The sequence below is a fragment of the Pelecanus crispus genome, chromosome 12 (assembly GCF_030463565.1).
Source record: "Pelecanus crispus isolate bPelCri1 chromosome 12, bPelCri1.pri, whole genome shotgun sequence".
NCBI classification, from domain to species: domain Eukaryota; kingdom Metazoa; phylum Chordata; class Aves; order Pelecaniformes; family Pelecanidae; genus Pelecanus; species Pelecanus crispus.
In genome coordinates, this window is record NC_134654.1 from 16,324,587 (window position 1) to 16,338,474 (window position 13,888).

The following is a 13,888-nucleotide window of genomic DNA, read 5'->3' on the forward strand; positions in this document are numbered from 1 at the left end:
GATGGGGTGCTGCATTTCCTCCTCCCTGTCTTGCTCTGCATGAGACTGCTTCTACTTGTAGCAACTGAAAAGTCCTAAATTCATAAAAACAATGAGATAATGCAGGTGAGCCCTTGGAAGGAGTCATCTAGTACTATGGCTTTCTTTGACAGAAACAGATACACATCAGGAAATTTCCTCTGTTATCCCTCACTATTGTCTGCTTGCTTGCTTGGGTTTTTCTTATGTCACTGATCATGGTGGCCCCTTGGTGGCTTTAAAAACAACAACGTGGATGGGACTGTCAGAGAAGTCTTTTCAGACACTGAGTTATTAGAGGTTATCTTGGCCTATAAGGCCACTACAGTATGGGGTGCTGTGGCCACCCCAGTCCTTAATGAGTATCTACAATGCACGAGGTCATATCAAACAGTCACCTCTGTTTTGCTCGCTGTGCGGTAGTGATGGTGGTGTCCTGGAATATAATGCAGTTGTTCTACCGTGTTGTGCCTTCGGGAGGCAAATGCTTGGCGCTTGGCAGAGGTTGGGTTCATACCTAAGGTATTGTACAAGTTATTTGAGGCACTAGGATGGGAGTGCATTTTCGTCATCCTGTAGCGATCCAAGATGGGTGTTGATACAAAGACATCTGTGTGTGACAATGCCCGTGACATAGACTGCTCGGGGTACCCTGACCGCTCCGGGGAGAGCAGGGGGTCTTGGGAGTGGAGGCGCTCTGCAGACAAAAGCTGCTCATCTGAGAGGATCCGTTCATAGGACATGCTAAACTCCTCAGGCATGATCCTCTCAGGAGACAGCACTCTGTCCTGCGACATGGCCCTGATGGGACGGCGAGGCCTGTCCCTGTGGTTGGTCTGTTGAGACATTTTGATGACATTGATAGGGAGCGTGCCGCGGGCTGCCAGGTCAGGCAGGTGTCTCCTCCTCATGTAGTATTCATCAGCCTCTTTGTCAGCTGTGGGAAAGGAAAGGCAACAGTTAGAAACATCAGAGTGTTGTACCATGGGGTGAAAAGAGGCTGTGTACAGCACACAGCCTTGGAGCAACCTCCTGGTGAGATCCAAGGGACCATCTACCAGCAGCTGGACCTGGGCATGGACATACACGTCAGGTTGCTGCCTGTCAGAGACATGCCAGCCCTGTGTGTGTTGTGTTGCCATGGGCTTACGGCAGACAGAGAGTTATAATTGCATGCAGACAGGTATCTTCTTGTACCATGGCACAGCAGACTCCATGTGCTGTCGAGTCCAGACCATGGTATCACATGATTTACAGGAATGGCGATTTATGGAGAAAATATCAAATGTCACCTTCACAATACACTTATAAAGAAAATGCAGGGAAGGTAAGCTGAGGCAGGCAAGTTCTCCATTTGAAGAAACTCATACCTCATTTCTGGCCTCAGATGTGGATGTGCTCTGGGATCCTTGAGTGCTCTCATCACATTTTTAACTACTATTTTTGAATATTTGTAAATGTGATCACAAAGCAGGTTTGATGGGTATGGGATGCTCTCTCCGAGACCCTGAATCACCTGCCTAAGGTTTCATTTTCCATTTCAGACCCCTTGGTTGCTATCATAGAATTTATCCCTTAGAACATTTCTTTCTCAGTTTGCTGCTTCTGTGTTCTAAATTATCTTTTTGTTGCACAGGAACTCAGCATGCACCCACATATATCCACCCTTCCCTTTTTGGCTTTCAGACAAATGCCTCAGACTCAGAGAGGCTGTTGGCTGCTGAGATGTACCATGATATATCATTTTAATCCTATAGCAGCTGGAATGATCTGATTCAACCAACTTGTAATTTGAAGAAGCAACTCCACAATTATTTCAGATTAAAAAAAAAAAAAAAAAAAAACCAAACCAATAGAAACACAAAAACTTTCTGGAAAACCCCTTTGATGTTCATATGCCTTAAATTGGGGTACTGGGATTATCTACCTGGAAGGAGGATTAGAAGACCTTGGGCTTCAAGCCTGGTGCAGCTTGTGAACTGTCATGATGCACCTGTAGCTGCAGAGGTGTAAAGCATGGAACAGCAGTCCCTTACCAGAAGTATACTGTTGTAAGTGGAAGAGCACAATGCTGGCCTCCATGGGTCAGGGGATCAAGGCATGTTTAATGATCATCTGTAGGAGCCTTGCTCCTCATTTCTTTGTCTGAGATGTTTTCTTGATGTGTCCAAAAGCATCTCCCATCCTTTCTGGCTCATCGGTGACTTCAGAAGACCCCAGAGTGAAACTCATCACAGACACCTGGCAGGCAGCCATCCTCTCCGTGGAGAAGACAGCACAACACCCACTGATGTGCAGGAAGGGGATTCTTCATGCAAAGGTAAAGCAAAGTTCTCCACCTTACAGAGGAAACAAGGTCTCTTGCAAAGTAGCCTTATGGGAACAGCTTGGCATAGAGACTGCAGAGCTGGGAACACACACACATGACCCAATAAGTACTTTCCCTACCAGTGCGGAGCCAAGTGTTGGTGGGCAAAAACATCATCTCCTGTACATCCTGGCCAGCTTCTGGGACCTATCATAAAAGTCCTTTGGAAAGTCTTTTACTTAGAAGACAAGTATGATAAAGATATATGATAATAAGGAGGAACCCCACTGATTTTCTCAGCTCCAGTATTTCGTTCAGTAGTAGGTGATGTAAGATGGGAAAGTATCAGGTGGTGGAAGAGGAAAATTTCACATGCATGGAGTTTCTGAGGATGTTTGAGTGATTAAAAAAAGAAAATCTCTGCTGCAGGACAGTCTGGGCAGTCATGAGGAGGGTGAGGTAGATGGTCCTGCTTTTGATGCTTAGAGTCTCTGTAGGCATTCAACAGACCTAGCAGTTAAATAGGTGTGGAAATTTCCTATTTCCTCTGATGTAGCCATAAATAGGTTTTATGTGCCACACTGGGTGAGAAGTGAAGACAATTGGCTGGCTGTCCCATGAGGCAGAATGCTTTCAGAGGAAATGTCAATGCCTTATGATATATGGTTGGTACTGACAACATCCTGGAAGTTTGCTTACAAGACAACAGTTACACATGGATGCCTTAAGGTTTTCAGCCAAATCCTGGAGTACTGTAAGCATCATGTGCTGGATGAGCTCACTCACTATTTTCCTCATGTCCTCTCCCACACATTTAGCACTCTCTTCAGTGCCCCCTGGACCCTGCTCCTCATGGTCCTGCAAACAGTCCACATAACCCAGAGGATCTGTGGGGAGGATTGTTGATCCCCCTGTCTCAGCATCCAAAAGTACAAGCTGGGAATGTGTGCTGAAACGCATGGCCTGTTGGCACCGCTGTTGTTGCCAACTTTTTCTCAACCCTGCACACTACCAAGGCATGAGGATTGCCTAGAGCTCTCCCCTACTGGCATGCTTACAGCCGATGGGATTTGCTCTCCAGAGTATGCATTGTAGGAATTAGTCTTTTTTTTTTTTTTTTTTTTTTAAATCAAAACCTTCTTGGAAGAGTATCTCCTTGCAAATGTCAGACAGCAGCTCCCCTGGCCTCAAACCCTTGCGTCTTTAAAATCACCTTCTAGGAAGCCTGAGAAGGACTGAGGAAATTCCATATGGCCAGAGTAATTTTAGACTTTTTTATTCTATAAAGTGGCCATAGATAGACTTGCACACACTTAGTGTGCGCAGGCTTGATAGTGATGTTTGAGTCTGGGTGCAGAATAGGACCTAAGCTGTTAGCACTCTGGCACTTGGCCTCTGTTCTGGGTGAGAGAAGTTCCACTGGATATGCCCAGGTGACTCTAAATAGATGTAATTAAAGCAAAGAACATCCCAAATGGAGATATGCTTGGATGCTTACACCTGGCTGTGGTAATTGCCAGCAGGAGCTAAACCAGCTTATGTGAGGTTTGTGGTGGTCTGAGTCTGCTAGTAAGGAGGCAGAATCAGCTGATTGAAAGTGGTTTGAAGTTGTTCCTTTATAATTTGGATAAAAAAAGTAGCATGCTCTACACTTCAAAAGTTTTGCTAATTAGGAGCATTAAAAACATCCTTTCCTTCCCTATTCCATCTCTGTAAACAGTGTAGAAGTCTGCATGGCCTTTTGCTGGCAGTGGCTAAACCATTCAGGGAACTGATTTCATTTCAAAGGTGTTTCTAAGCTTGCACATGCTGTTTCCTCTCATGATACTGAGAGACACGTTTAGACGTTGGCACAGCTATTCCAGGAACATTTTCAGGTGTAGACAAACATCTCCATCTCAAAGGAATCAAAGCCAAAATAACAGTTTCCCATGAACAGCATGCTGGTTTAAGCAGGCACCAGACAGACATTTAACAAGCTGTTGCCTCTGAAAGGTGATGTCAGTTCATGAGTGTTGCTGAACCAGTCATGGAGAACTTAGCTTGATGAGAGGCTGAGCATGCTATATCACATGTGTTCCTTTGCGTCGAGGGAGAAGCTCAGCACAGCTCTGTACCCACAGCATTTCTGCACCCTGGGAAAGCAATGAAACGAATACAGCTCCAGGCTTTTGAGATTGGAGGCACCAGGTGCTTCACCCAGTGGGTGGGTGTAGGAACTGTGGACATCTGGTTGCACAGTTTGCTAAAATCAAAATGCCTCCAGGACCTGAAAACATCCAGACTGATTCATCTCATCCTCATTGCACCAGCAAGTTCACTGGGACAGTGAGGCTCTGATACTGCTACCCCTTATCTTTCCATTGATGCTTATATGAAAACTGACATTTGTAATTTTACCCAAAATAAAACTACAATCAAAGAGGTTCCTCCTTCATAGATGTGCTTAAAATTTTGAAAATGTGTCCTAAGTGGATTCCAAAAGGCCATAATTGATGAGCAGACAGAAGGCAAACACTGGTCTATTGATTGACAGAAATTTCTTTTTTTATTAAGCCAATCTCATACCTCTGGGGCTTCACTAACCTTTTTCAAATATGTGGAAGTGGAATTACTGGAAATCACATTTTCTGCATTTTTTCATTGTTTTTTTGGTGTCGTGTGTGTCGTCCCATCCCCCCATCCCCTCCTCTCTTTTCTCCTTTGGCAGTTTCTGGAACATTGAGCAGGGCCAGTCTCACCAAACTTCAGGTGTGTTTGAGTGCTTCATCTGACTTGGCTTTAAGACAAACTGATCTGCCCTCAGGGAGCTTTTTTTTCCTTCCCATTTGGAGGGAGTGCCCCAAATGAGTACTCTTACTCACACATCTCACCTCAACATGTCTAAGATGCCATCGCAGAAAGGCAGAGCATAGCTCCTCTGACACTGTAGTTAGAGAAACAAGGTACATTTTGTGGTGTTCTGGGAAAAGCCAAAGATATTTTTTCTTCCCATGCTTGTATGTTAACATGGTTAAAATATGTGCACATGTGTATGTGTATAAAGCCATTACAGTAATTTCTTTGCTTTTCTTCCTCTGCAGCTCCAGTGTATTTCCTCTTTGGGCTTGTCTCCCCTGTTTTAATTGGCTTTAACATTTTCAAGCTGCCTAGTTATTTGATGATTCTTTAGCCAATATGAAGTAGTTTGATATGTCTGAAAATATTAGCTTCCTTCCTGACTGACCTTTCTCACTTAGCTGGAAACAGCAATTCCCTGGAGTGCTGGGAAGGACAGAATTAGTACAGCTACTCTTCTTCAGCTGCATGTTCCCACACCCACCCGCCACTGCTCTTCCCACGTGCCAGGCTGCCAGGGCGAAGCTGTCACAGGCCTTCCCACAGAGGTGATACCATGCCCCTCAGATATCCTCCTACCTGGCTTCACAGGCAGCAAGCCCAGATGTGTTTCCTGTTGTCTGTGGCCTGAAGTAAGAGCTGGGGAGGTAAACAGCCATGGAAGCAGAAAGCTCACTGCTTGCATGGGACCTGGTTCTGGCTGGCTTCTATGCAGCCAGCAACCTGTTTTCTACTGCTCCATAAAAGGCCTGGACAACTTCAAGCCCTTGCTCTGGAAGGAGAAGCCATGATGCTGTTTTCTCAGTCAAATGCCAGCAGAGGTCAGTGCCTGCCCTGCAAACACAGTGGCGAGGAGCTCCCCTCCCCGAGTTGGGCACATTCCCCAGGAAAGCACAAGTGCAGGCAGCAGGTATAGCTCATCTCTTCCTTCTTGCATGAATCACTCAGATGAGTCTCCTAAAGTGGGATGTACTTCATTAAGCTCTAGGCATCAAAAATCAGACTTCTTATCCAGCAAAGAGCTAGGTAGCTTGCCAGAGCAACTCTGGTGTCAATGGGAGACTGAGTCCTTCAGAGGGTTTCTCATAATATGGAGATGACTGTCCTTTACTGATTATATAGATCAAACAAAGAGACAAGATGCCTGAGTGCTGGATAGCTAAAGTAGGGTGAGGTGGATTTGACTACATCCTTGCTGAGCTCTGTCTCCTCATCTCTGGCAAGGAGATACTAAATATTCTTTCTTCCTGGATGTGCCTTGATTATTCAATTTAGATGTTCTTGGACAGAAACTGTCTTTCACTATTTGTCTGTGCTAACTGTGGGAAATTAAGCGACCTTTAGCTGTCTGGCAAGCCTGAAGAAACCCAGACAAATAGCTGAAACACAGATTAAAGAAGTATCCAATGCCTTTTGTTTTACTCAAATAGAAATATTATGTTTCTGTTAATGAGGTCTTTACAACATACTTTTTTTTTTTTAACCATGGGAGAGAGTTCATTAGAAACAAGTAATTTTAAATATGAAAAATAAACCCCCAATAACTCATTTGCAAAGCCCAGACTTTAGATATTGCCTTTTCCTGATTTTGTGTTGCCTTTAGCTCCTTCATATGTCATGAAAATTATATTGCGGGCATTTTACAAAGGAAGGTCTAGGAGCTGGGTGCCTATTTTCCTTTGGCTCCAGAGAATACCAGCTATAAGAAAGTGATTCAGTGATTCTAGAGGTGCTGGGTATATGCAAGCCCAGTAGAAGCGTAGAGTGCTTAGCCTTTTAGAACTGAAACTGTTTATTTACTTACTCAAGCAGATAGAATGAGTCAGTTGCTTTGGCATTTGGTAGGTGCTTTGCAAGAGGATGGGTTGGTGCCTTGCAAAGATGACTGAACTATATCTAGACCTGTCATTGATAAGTAAATAGCTGGTATTTCTATCACAGTGTGCAGGGATTCTGTTCGAGGGTTGATGCTGCTAAAGAGTTAAGGGAGTGAATGAACCCCACTCTAGCCAATGGCCGAAGACTAACTCTCACGTTCTTAGATTCAGATTGACTGCCAGGTGTCCTCTGAATGGGGACAGAGATGCTAACTGTCCAGAGGGTCAGGAAAAACTCAAGAGAGGGAGACTGACTATGCTCAGCACATTCTTGAGGACATTTAGGCTTGGCACCTTAACACAAGCCTATTTTTGTCATTTTAGACAAATATCTAGGAAATGCAGTGCTAGAGTTCAACACTTATTCCCTTCTGCTGTGATGTACTGAGGGGCAGGTTGGACAGGTAGGAGCCTGTACTTTCTTCAACTGCTGAGCACGATTTTCTGCACTCAATGGGTCAGACTGCTAAGACACCCTTAGTAAGGTATTGTTCAGTGGACAGATGGCATTGCTTGGTGTGAGTGAATTTATATTCAGTGTGAATCAGGTAAGCATTGCAGGAGTAGGTAGAGGATAGTGTTCAAATCTGACATACATTTCCAGATGTTGGCTGTGGAAGGGGTGGGAGTTTCAGTTAGCATTCATTTGTGGGTTTTTTGGTGTTTCAGTGAGATAGATCAATAACTTTAACATAGACCTTAAGGATATTCCACTGAGCATCTATGCACAATATGTAAAGCAATAAATGAACCACAGGCTGGAAGAGGTCTTGACCATCCCCTGCATCACGACAGGAGCAGCCATTGTTGTTGTTCCTGTTGAGCACTTCTCTAGCCTGTTCTCAGTGACGCCAGGACAGAGATCCCCCAGTCTCTGAATAGGAAGTATGTATCCCAGGTAATCCCAGGCACTGCAAATCAATTACAAATGAAAGAGCAGTTTTTGGGGGCTATCTAGGGGGTATATATTTTTGTGCTGAGAAATTTTCATTTCAGCTGAGAAATGAAAAACAATCACCACCTCAAAATGGTGACATTTTACACCAGTAATATTACAATGCCATGATTTCAAGCGTTTTCCAGTATCAGTTTTCCAGTATCATCAAAGCTGCTCAAGAACATGGACAGTTCATCACTGAGATGCAGCAAGGGAAAAATGCTATTGTTGGCAGCATGAGATCCAGATGTTACCAGGCAACAAAGCTCATGGCAGAAGCAGAGTTGTGCGCATGGCACACTGAACAGGGAACATGGCAGGCTCCAATCACAAAATACGTCATCTCTGTTCTCCAATATGATTAAGCACATGTTTGCTTTTAAGCACATCAAATGTATTTGCCTTAATGTTAACCAGATGTGCTCCTACTGAAATAGATGCTCCCAACCATTTCAGCAGCTTTTTGTTGGCCTGAATTTGTCATCTGGTTCCAGATACCCCCACAGATGGTGAGATATATGCCCTGGGTACACCAAGGTGAGTTCAGCTGATCTGAAGCAGCCACCTTGGCTCATCTTGGCTCTGACAGAGAGAAAAGGATTCTTATATGACACTGTCAGGAGCAGATATGAGGCAAAGTAGTGGGAGGCAGCATAGCAAGGAGGTCAGTAAGTAAATAACCACGTGTTCTCAGAGTAATGAAGTGACTCTTTCTCTGTACTCTTCTTGATTGGAAGTGACAGCCAAAAGAATCATTATCAGAGATGCCAACTTGGGCAGTGCAATGACAGAGATTATTGCCTTAACACTGTGCCCACTGCAGCTTACGAGCCAATGAGATACAAATGAAATGAAATGAGCTGACACCTACTTAGTCTCTTCAGAGAAGAATATTTACTTGTGTTTGTCTTGACTGCAGACTCATAGGACGGTGGGAGGTGAGAGAGGTTCTGGAAGGACCGGGAGAAGGACAGATCATAGGGTTCAGTGGCAGAAGTAAGGATGTTGTTCATTCGTGGCTTGTCTGAAAAAAAAAAAAACAACAGAGAAAGGCATGTACACAGCATGCACCAAAACAAGTTGAGAGAGGCAAGCCATTCCCACAAACTCCAGCAGGGAGAAGAGCTATATCCAAGCCAGCCTCAGTGACAGGCTGTTGGATGTAATTCAAACTTGCACTGGCAGATCAGTGAAAAATGAATCCTGTGGCATTGTTTCCTTGTCCACAGTGATTATGAATCATAGAATCATAGAATGCATTGGGTTGGAAGGCACATTTAGAGATCATCTAGCCCAACCCCCCTGCACTGAGCAGGGACAGCTTTAACTAGATCAGGTTGCTCAGAGCCCCATCCAACCTGACCTTGAATGTTTCTAGCGATGGGGCCTCCACTACTTCTCTGGGAAACCTGTTCCAGTGCTTCACCACCCTCATTGTAAAAAATTTCTTCCTCATATCCCATCTAAATCTATTCCCCTTTAGTTTAAATCCATTATTCCTTGTCCTGTCACAACAGACCTTGCTAAAAACATTGTCCCCGTCTTTCCTACAGGCCCCCTTTAAGTACTGAAAAACTGCAAGAAGGTCTCCCCACAGTCACCTGTTCTCCAGGCTGAACAACCCCAACTCTCTCAGCCTGGCCTCATAGGACAGGTGCTCCAGCCCTCAGATCATTTTTGTGGCCCTCTTCTGGACCCAATCCAACAGGTCCATGTCCTTCTTGCACTGAGGGCTCCAGAGCTGGACACAGTACTCCAGGTGAGGTCTCACCAGAGCAGAGTAGAGGGGCACAATCACCTCCCTCGACCTGCTGCTGACCACGCTTCTTTTGATGCAGCCCAGGATATGGCTGGCTTTCTGGCCTGCAAGTGCACATTGTTGGCTCATGTCCGGCTTTTCATCCACCAGTACCCCCAAGTCCTTCTCTGCAGGACTGCTCTCAATCCCTTCATTCCCCAGACTGTATTGATATTGGGGCTTGCCCCGTCCCGGGTGCAGGACCTTGCACTTGGCCTTGTTGAACCTCATAAGGTTTACACAGGCCCACCTCTCCAGCTTGTCCAGGACCTTTTGGATGACATCTCATCCTTCTGGCATGTCAACCGCACCACTCAGCTTGGTGTCGTCTCCAAACTTGCTGAGGGTGCACTCAATCCCACTGTCTATGTCATTGATGAAGATATTAAACAGCACTGGTGCCAGTACGGACCCCTTGGGGACTCCACTTGTCACTGGACTCTATTTGGACATCGAGCTGTTGACCACGACCCTCTGGATGCGACCATCCAACCAATTCCTTATCCACCGAACAGTCCACCCATCAAATCCATATCTCCCCAATTTAGACAGAAGGATGTTGTAGGGAGTGTGTCAAAGGCTTTACAGAAGTCCAGATAGATGACATCCATTGCTTTTCCCTTGTCCACTGATGCAGGCACTCCTTCATAGAAAGCCACCAGGTTGGTCAGGCAGGACTTGCCCTTGGTGAAGCTGTGCTGGCTGTCTTGAATCACCTCCCTGTCCTCCATGTGCTTTAGCATAGCTTCTAGGAGGATCTGTTCCATGATCTTCCCAGGCACAGAGGTGGGGCTGACAGGTCACTAGTTCCCAGGGTCCTCCTTTCTTCCTTTCTTAAAAATGGGCACTAAGTTTCCCTTCTTCCAGTCACCAAGGACTTCACCCGACTGCCATGACTTTTCAAATATCATGGGGAGTGGCTTGGCAACTACCTCAGCCATTTCCTTCAGGACTCTGGGATGCATCTCATCAGGTCCCATAGACTTGCCTACATTCAGGTTCCTCAGGTGGTCTCAGACCTGATCTTTCCTTACAGCGGGAGGGACTTTAGCCTCCTGGTCCCCATCTTGCAGTCCATCGACTCGGGAGGGGTGAGGAGAGAGGTTGCCGGTGAAGACTGAGGCAAAGAGGTTGTTGAGTACCTCAGCCTTCTCCTCGTCTGTCGGTACTAGGTCGCCATTCTTGTTCATCGGTGGGGTACGCTTTCTTTAACCTTCCTTTTCTGGTTGACATACCTGTAGAAGCCCTTCTTGTTATTCTTTACATCCCTTGACAAATTCAGCTCCATCCTTGCCTTGGCCTTCCTGACCTCCTCCCTACACAACCGGGGCGTTTCCCTGTATTCCCCCCAGGACATCTGTCCCTGCTTCCACTGCCTATGCAGTTCCCTCTTGCTCTTTAGTTTGACCAGCATGTCTCGACTCAGCCGTGCTGGTCTCTTCCCTTACTTGCCTGATTTCTTATGCCTGGGGACTGAGAGCTCTTGTGCTCTATGGAAGGTGTCCTTAAAGATCTGCCAGCTCTGTTCTGTTCCCCTGTCCCTGAGGACCGTTTCTCAGGGGGTCCTTCTGACTAACTGCTTGAAGAGCTGGAAGTTTGCTTTTCTAAAGTTTAGGGTTCTGACTCTACTCCTCGCTTTTAGCATGTCCCTCAGGAGTGTGAACTCCACCAACACGTGATCACTGCAGCCCAAGCTGCCTCCAGGCTTGATGTCACCAACGAGCTCACTTGCATTGGTGACCATCAGGTCTAGTATTGCATCCCCTCGGGTAGGGGTGTCTATTACCTGGCTTAGGAAGTTATCCTCAATGCATTCTAGGAATCTCCTAGATTATGGAGAGAAGCAAACTGCTGCCTCGAAACCGTGTTGACCAACGAACCCTCTTCACAGGGGGACAGAAGTGGACTGGTGGACTGTGAGTTACCTCACTTATCATGGAGGGCTGTGTCATGGTGCTGTGGACTGAACCCTCTGCAGCCTGCATGAGTTTTGGCAGCATCACCTACCTTTATCCCAGAAAGTTGTGCTTTCCCCACCCTCAGAGCTATGGGAATGAGTCTGTGGGGTTATTTTAACTGGGTCTAAGAATCAAATCACTCTCTCATTGTGCCATATTTCTGATTAATGCTCTGAACCTGGAGGCTCCTGGGAAAAGCTGTTACATGGCCCCACAGGTTCTGGTGAGCTCTAGAGATGGCTATACTTCCCCTGCGCACAAGAAAGTGTGAAGTGGAGCTGTGGAGTGCACATCTGGGTGCAGACAGAAGACAAGGCAAGGTTTGGAAAGGTTCCTGAAGAAGGAAAGGAGGTGCCATCCCTGAGGGGTGTAGGATGCCCCTCTACTTATTTGAATTTTGTTGATCACCAAGGGAGTCCCCAGCCAGTGTCAAAATGCCCACTGTCAGCATGCTCATGTTGAGGGCACTGTCAATAAAGATTAGCACTAAGCCTGGATGTTAAAAGTCAAGTCCAGACAATCTGCAGAGTTTGTCTGGTATTGAAATCATGGTCCTTTGTTGCAAGCTGGATGGAAAATGTTTTTTCATCAGCTCAGCCAAGGGAAAGGGACCTGCTGAATTTTATTTATGACTTCCAGGTGTTCAGATATTAAAATAGGCAGAGATAAGACTATTAAAAATAGCAGGAGCTTCAATTATTAGAAGCAAATCTAGAACAGACTACAGTGGGCTCTGTGGGAACCTGCAGCAGTGATGGGATTGCATTAGCTGGATCAAAAGGCTAAGGAGGTAGCCACTTTAAGTATGGTCTGAAAATGAAATCATAGGGCTAAGTTCTCTGATACAGCTGAGGAGAGGCAGATTGCCCGAGTCTTGGGTTCACACATTCCTGTTGTGCACCCCTCTAAAGTGTGGTCTTGAAGAGCAATGCAACATGTGCTCAGTATGCACTCATGTGCCTGAAGACCCTCTTATCTCCTCTGAACCATGGACTGGTGGAGATTAAAACACAGCTTCTGCCCAAAAGTAATTGAGCGTCAGGGGAATTTCACCTCAATAAATGTGTTGGCTTTGTGCAGCATCCGAACATTTGCTAACTTCCCTCATCTCCCACAAAAACTAAAAACAAAATCCACCCAAGTAGAGTGCAGATAGTTCAGAAGACATTTTTCTAGAGTCACAAATTAAACGGTTTCCTGCAAAAAAAAATTTACAGGAGTCAGGCTATCTCCTTCCCTGCTGCCTTTCTTCTGCATAGAGTCCTGTTTGTGTTAGACAACAGAACATCTTCCTCCCCTCTGCGTGCTCACATTTCTCTACATCCTCGGTGCATTCTGTTGCCTAGAAATGGACCAGCAGTTCCCATGCATGTCTGCTCATGGGGATGCAGAGCTGCCTCCACAACTTTTCTCCCACTGTGATTTCCCCCAGATATTTTAAACCTTCTGTCACCTACTCTTCACACTGCCCACATGCTTCTCTGTCAAAGACAGGCTGATACAGTCTTGTCTTCTTGCACAAACTTGCTCATGATTTCCCAAAGCCAGCACGGTCAGAGCACTCCTCTGTGCCTCTCAGCAGAGTTACATGCCCAGTGCTCAATTCAGAGGCACCTGAGCCATTTGGGGTATGCCAGGGTATCTAAGGCACCCACAATGGGCTGAAAGGAGTGATGTGGGACCTATCAGAGATCTGATGCCACCCATGTTTAGGCACTTGAATTACAACTGCCATGTCAATAAACCCAACATTTGCTCCTTCTTGCCCCTGTTGTCACTGATTCCATGCACTGCTGCTCCATGAGCTTCCTCAAAATGAAGCTTCCTGCAGAACAAATCACAACAGTGCACTCTTTCCCAGCTATGTCCAGGGTATGACTGTGAGTGGAGGAACAGCTTCACCTCTCCTTGCACACCGGTCTGGTACCAGCATGGGATACCCCATCTTGTGCGATCCCCCACCACTGCCAGCACAACAAGATGAGGGGGAAGGAAACTGCTCTGTCAGGAGCAGGGGCTTGGAACATTTCAGCAAGAACCTGCATGCTGTCCTTTGGGCTCAACAACTGACAGCCAGTGTCAGCCACCCCACAGAAGAGGAACAGCCCAGACCTCTGCTAAAGTATCATTTTGTTCCCAGATCTGAGAAATTAT

At 46.0% G+C, this 13,888-nt stretch overlaps 1 protein-coding gene across 1 annotated transcript in view; it reads right to left on the bottom strand.

Annotated features, from left to right (window-relative positions):
* Positions 1-404: 404 nt before the first annotated feature.
* Positions 405-13,888, bottom strand: part of SHISA6 (shisa family member 6) — a 280,377-nt gene continuing 266,893 nt past the window's right edge. The window contains exons 5-6 of the mRNA XM_075720227.1: positions 8,850-9,002; positions 405-955 (exon numbers count right to left, since the gene is read on the bottom strand). Of these exons, the coding sequence (XP_075576342.1) occupies positions 405-955; positions 8,850-9,002 (704 nt within the window). The remainder of the gene's footprint in view (positions 956-8,849; positions 9,003-13,888) is intronic.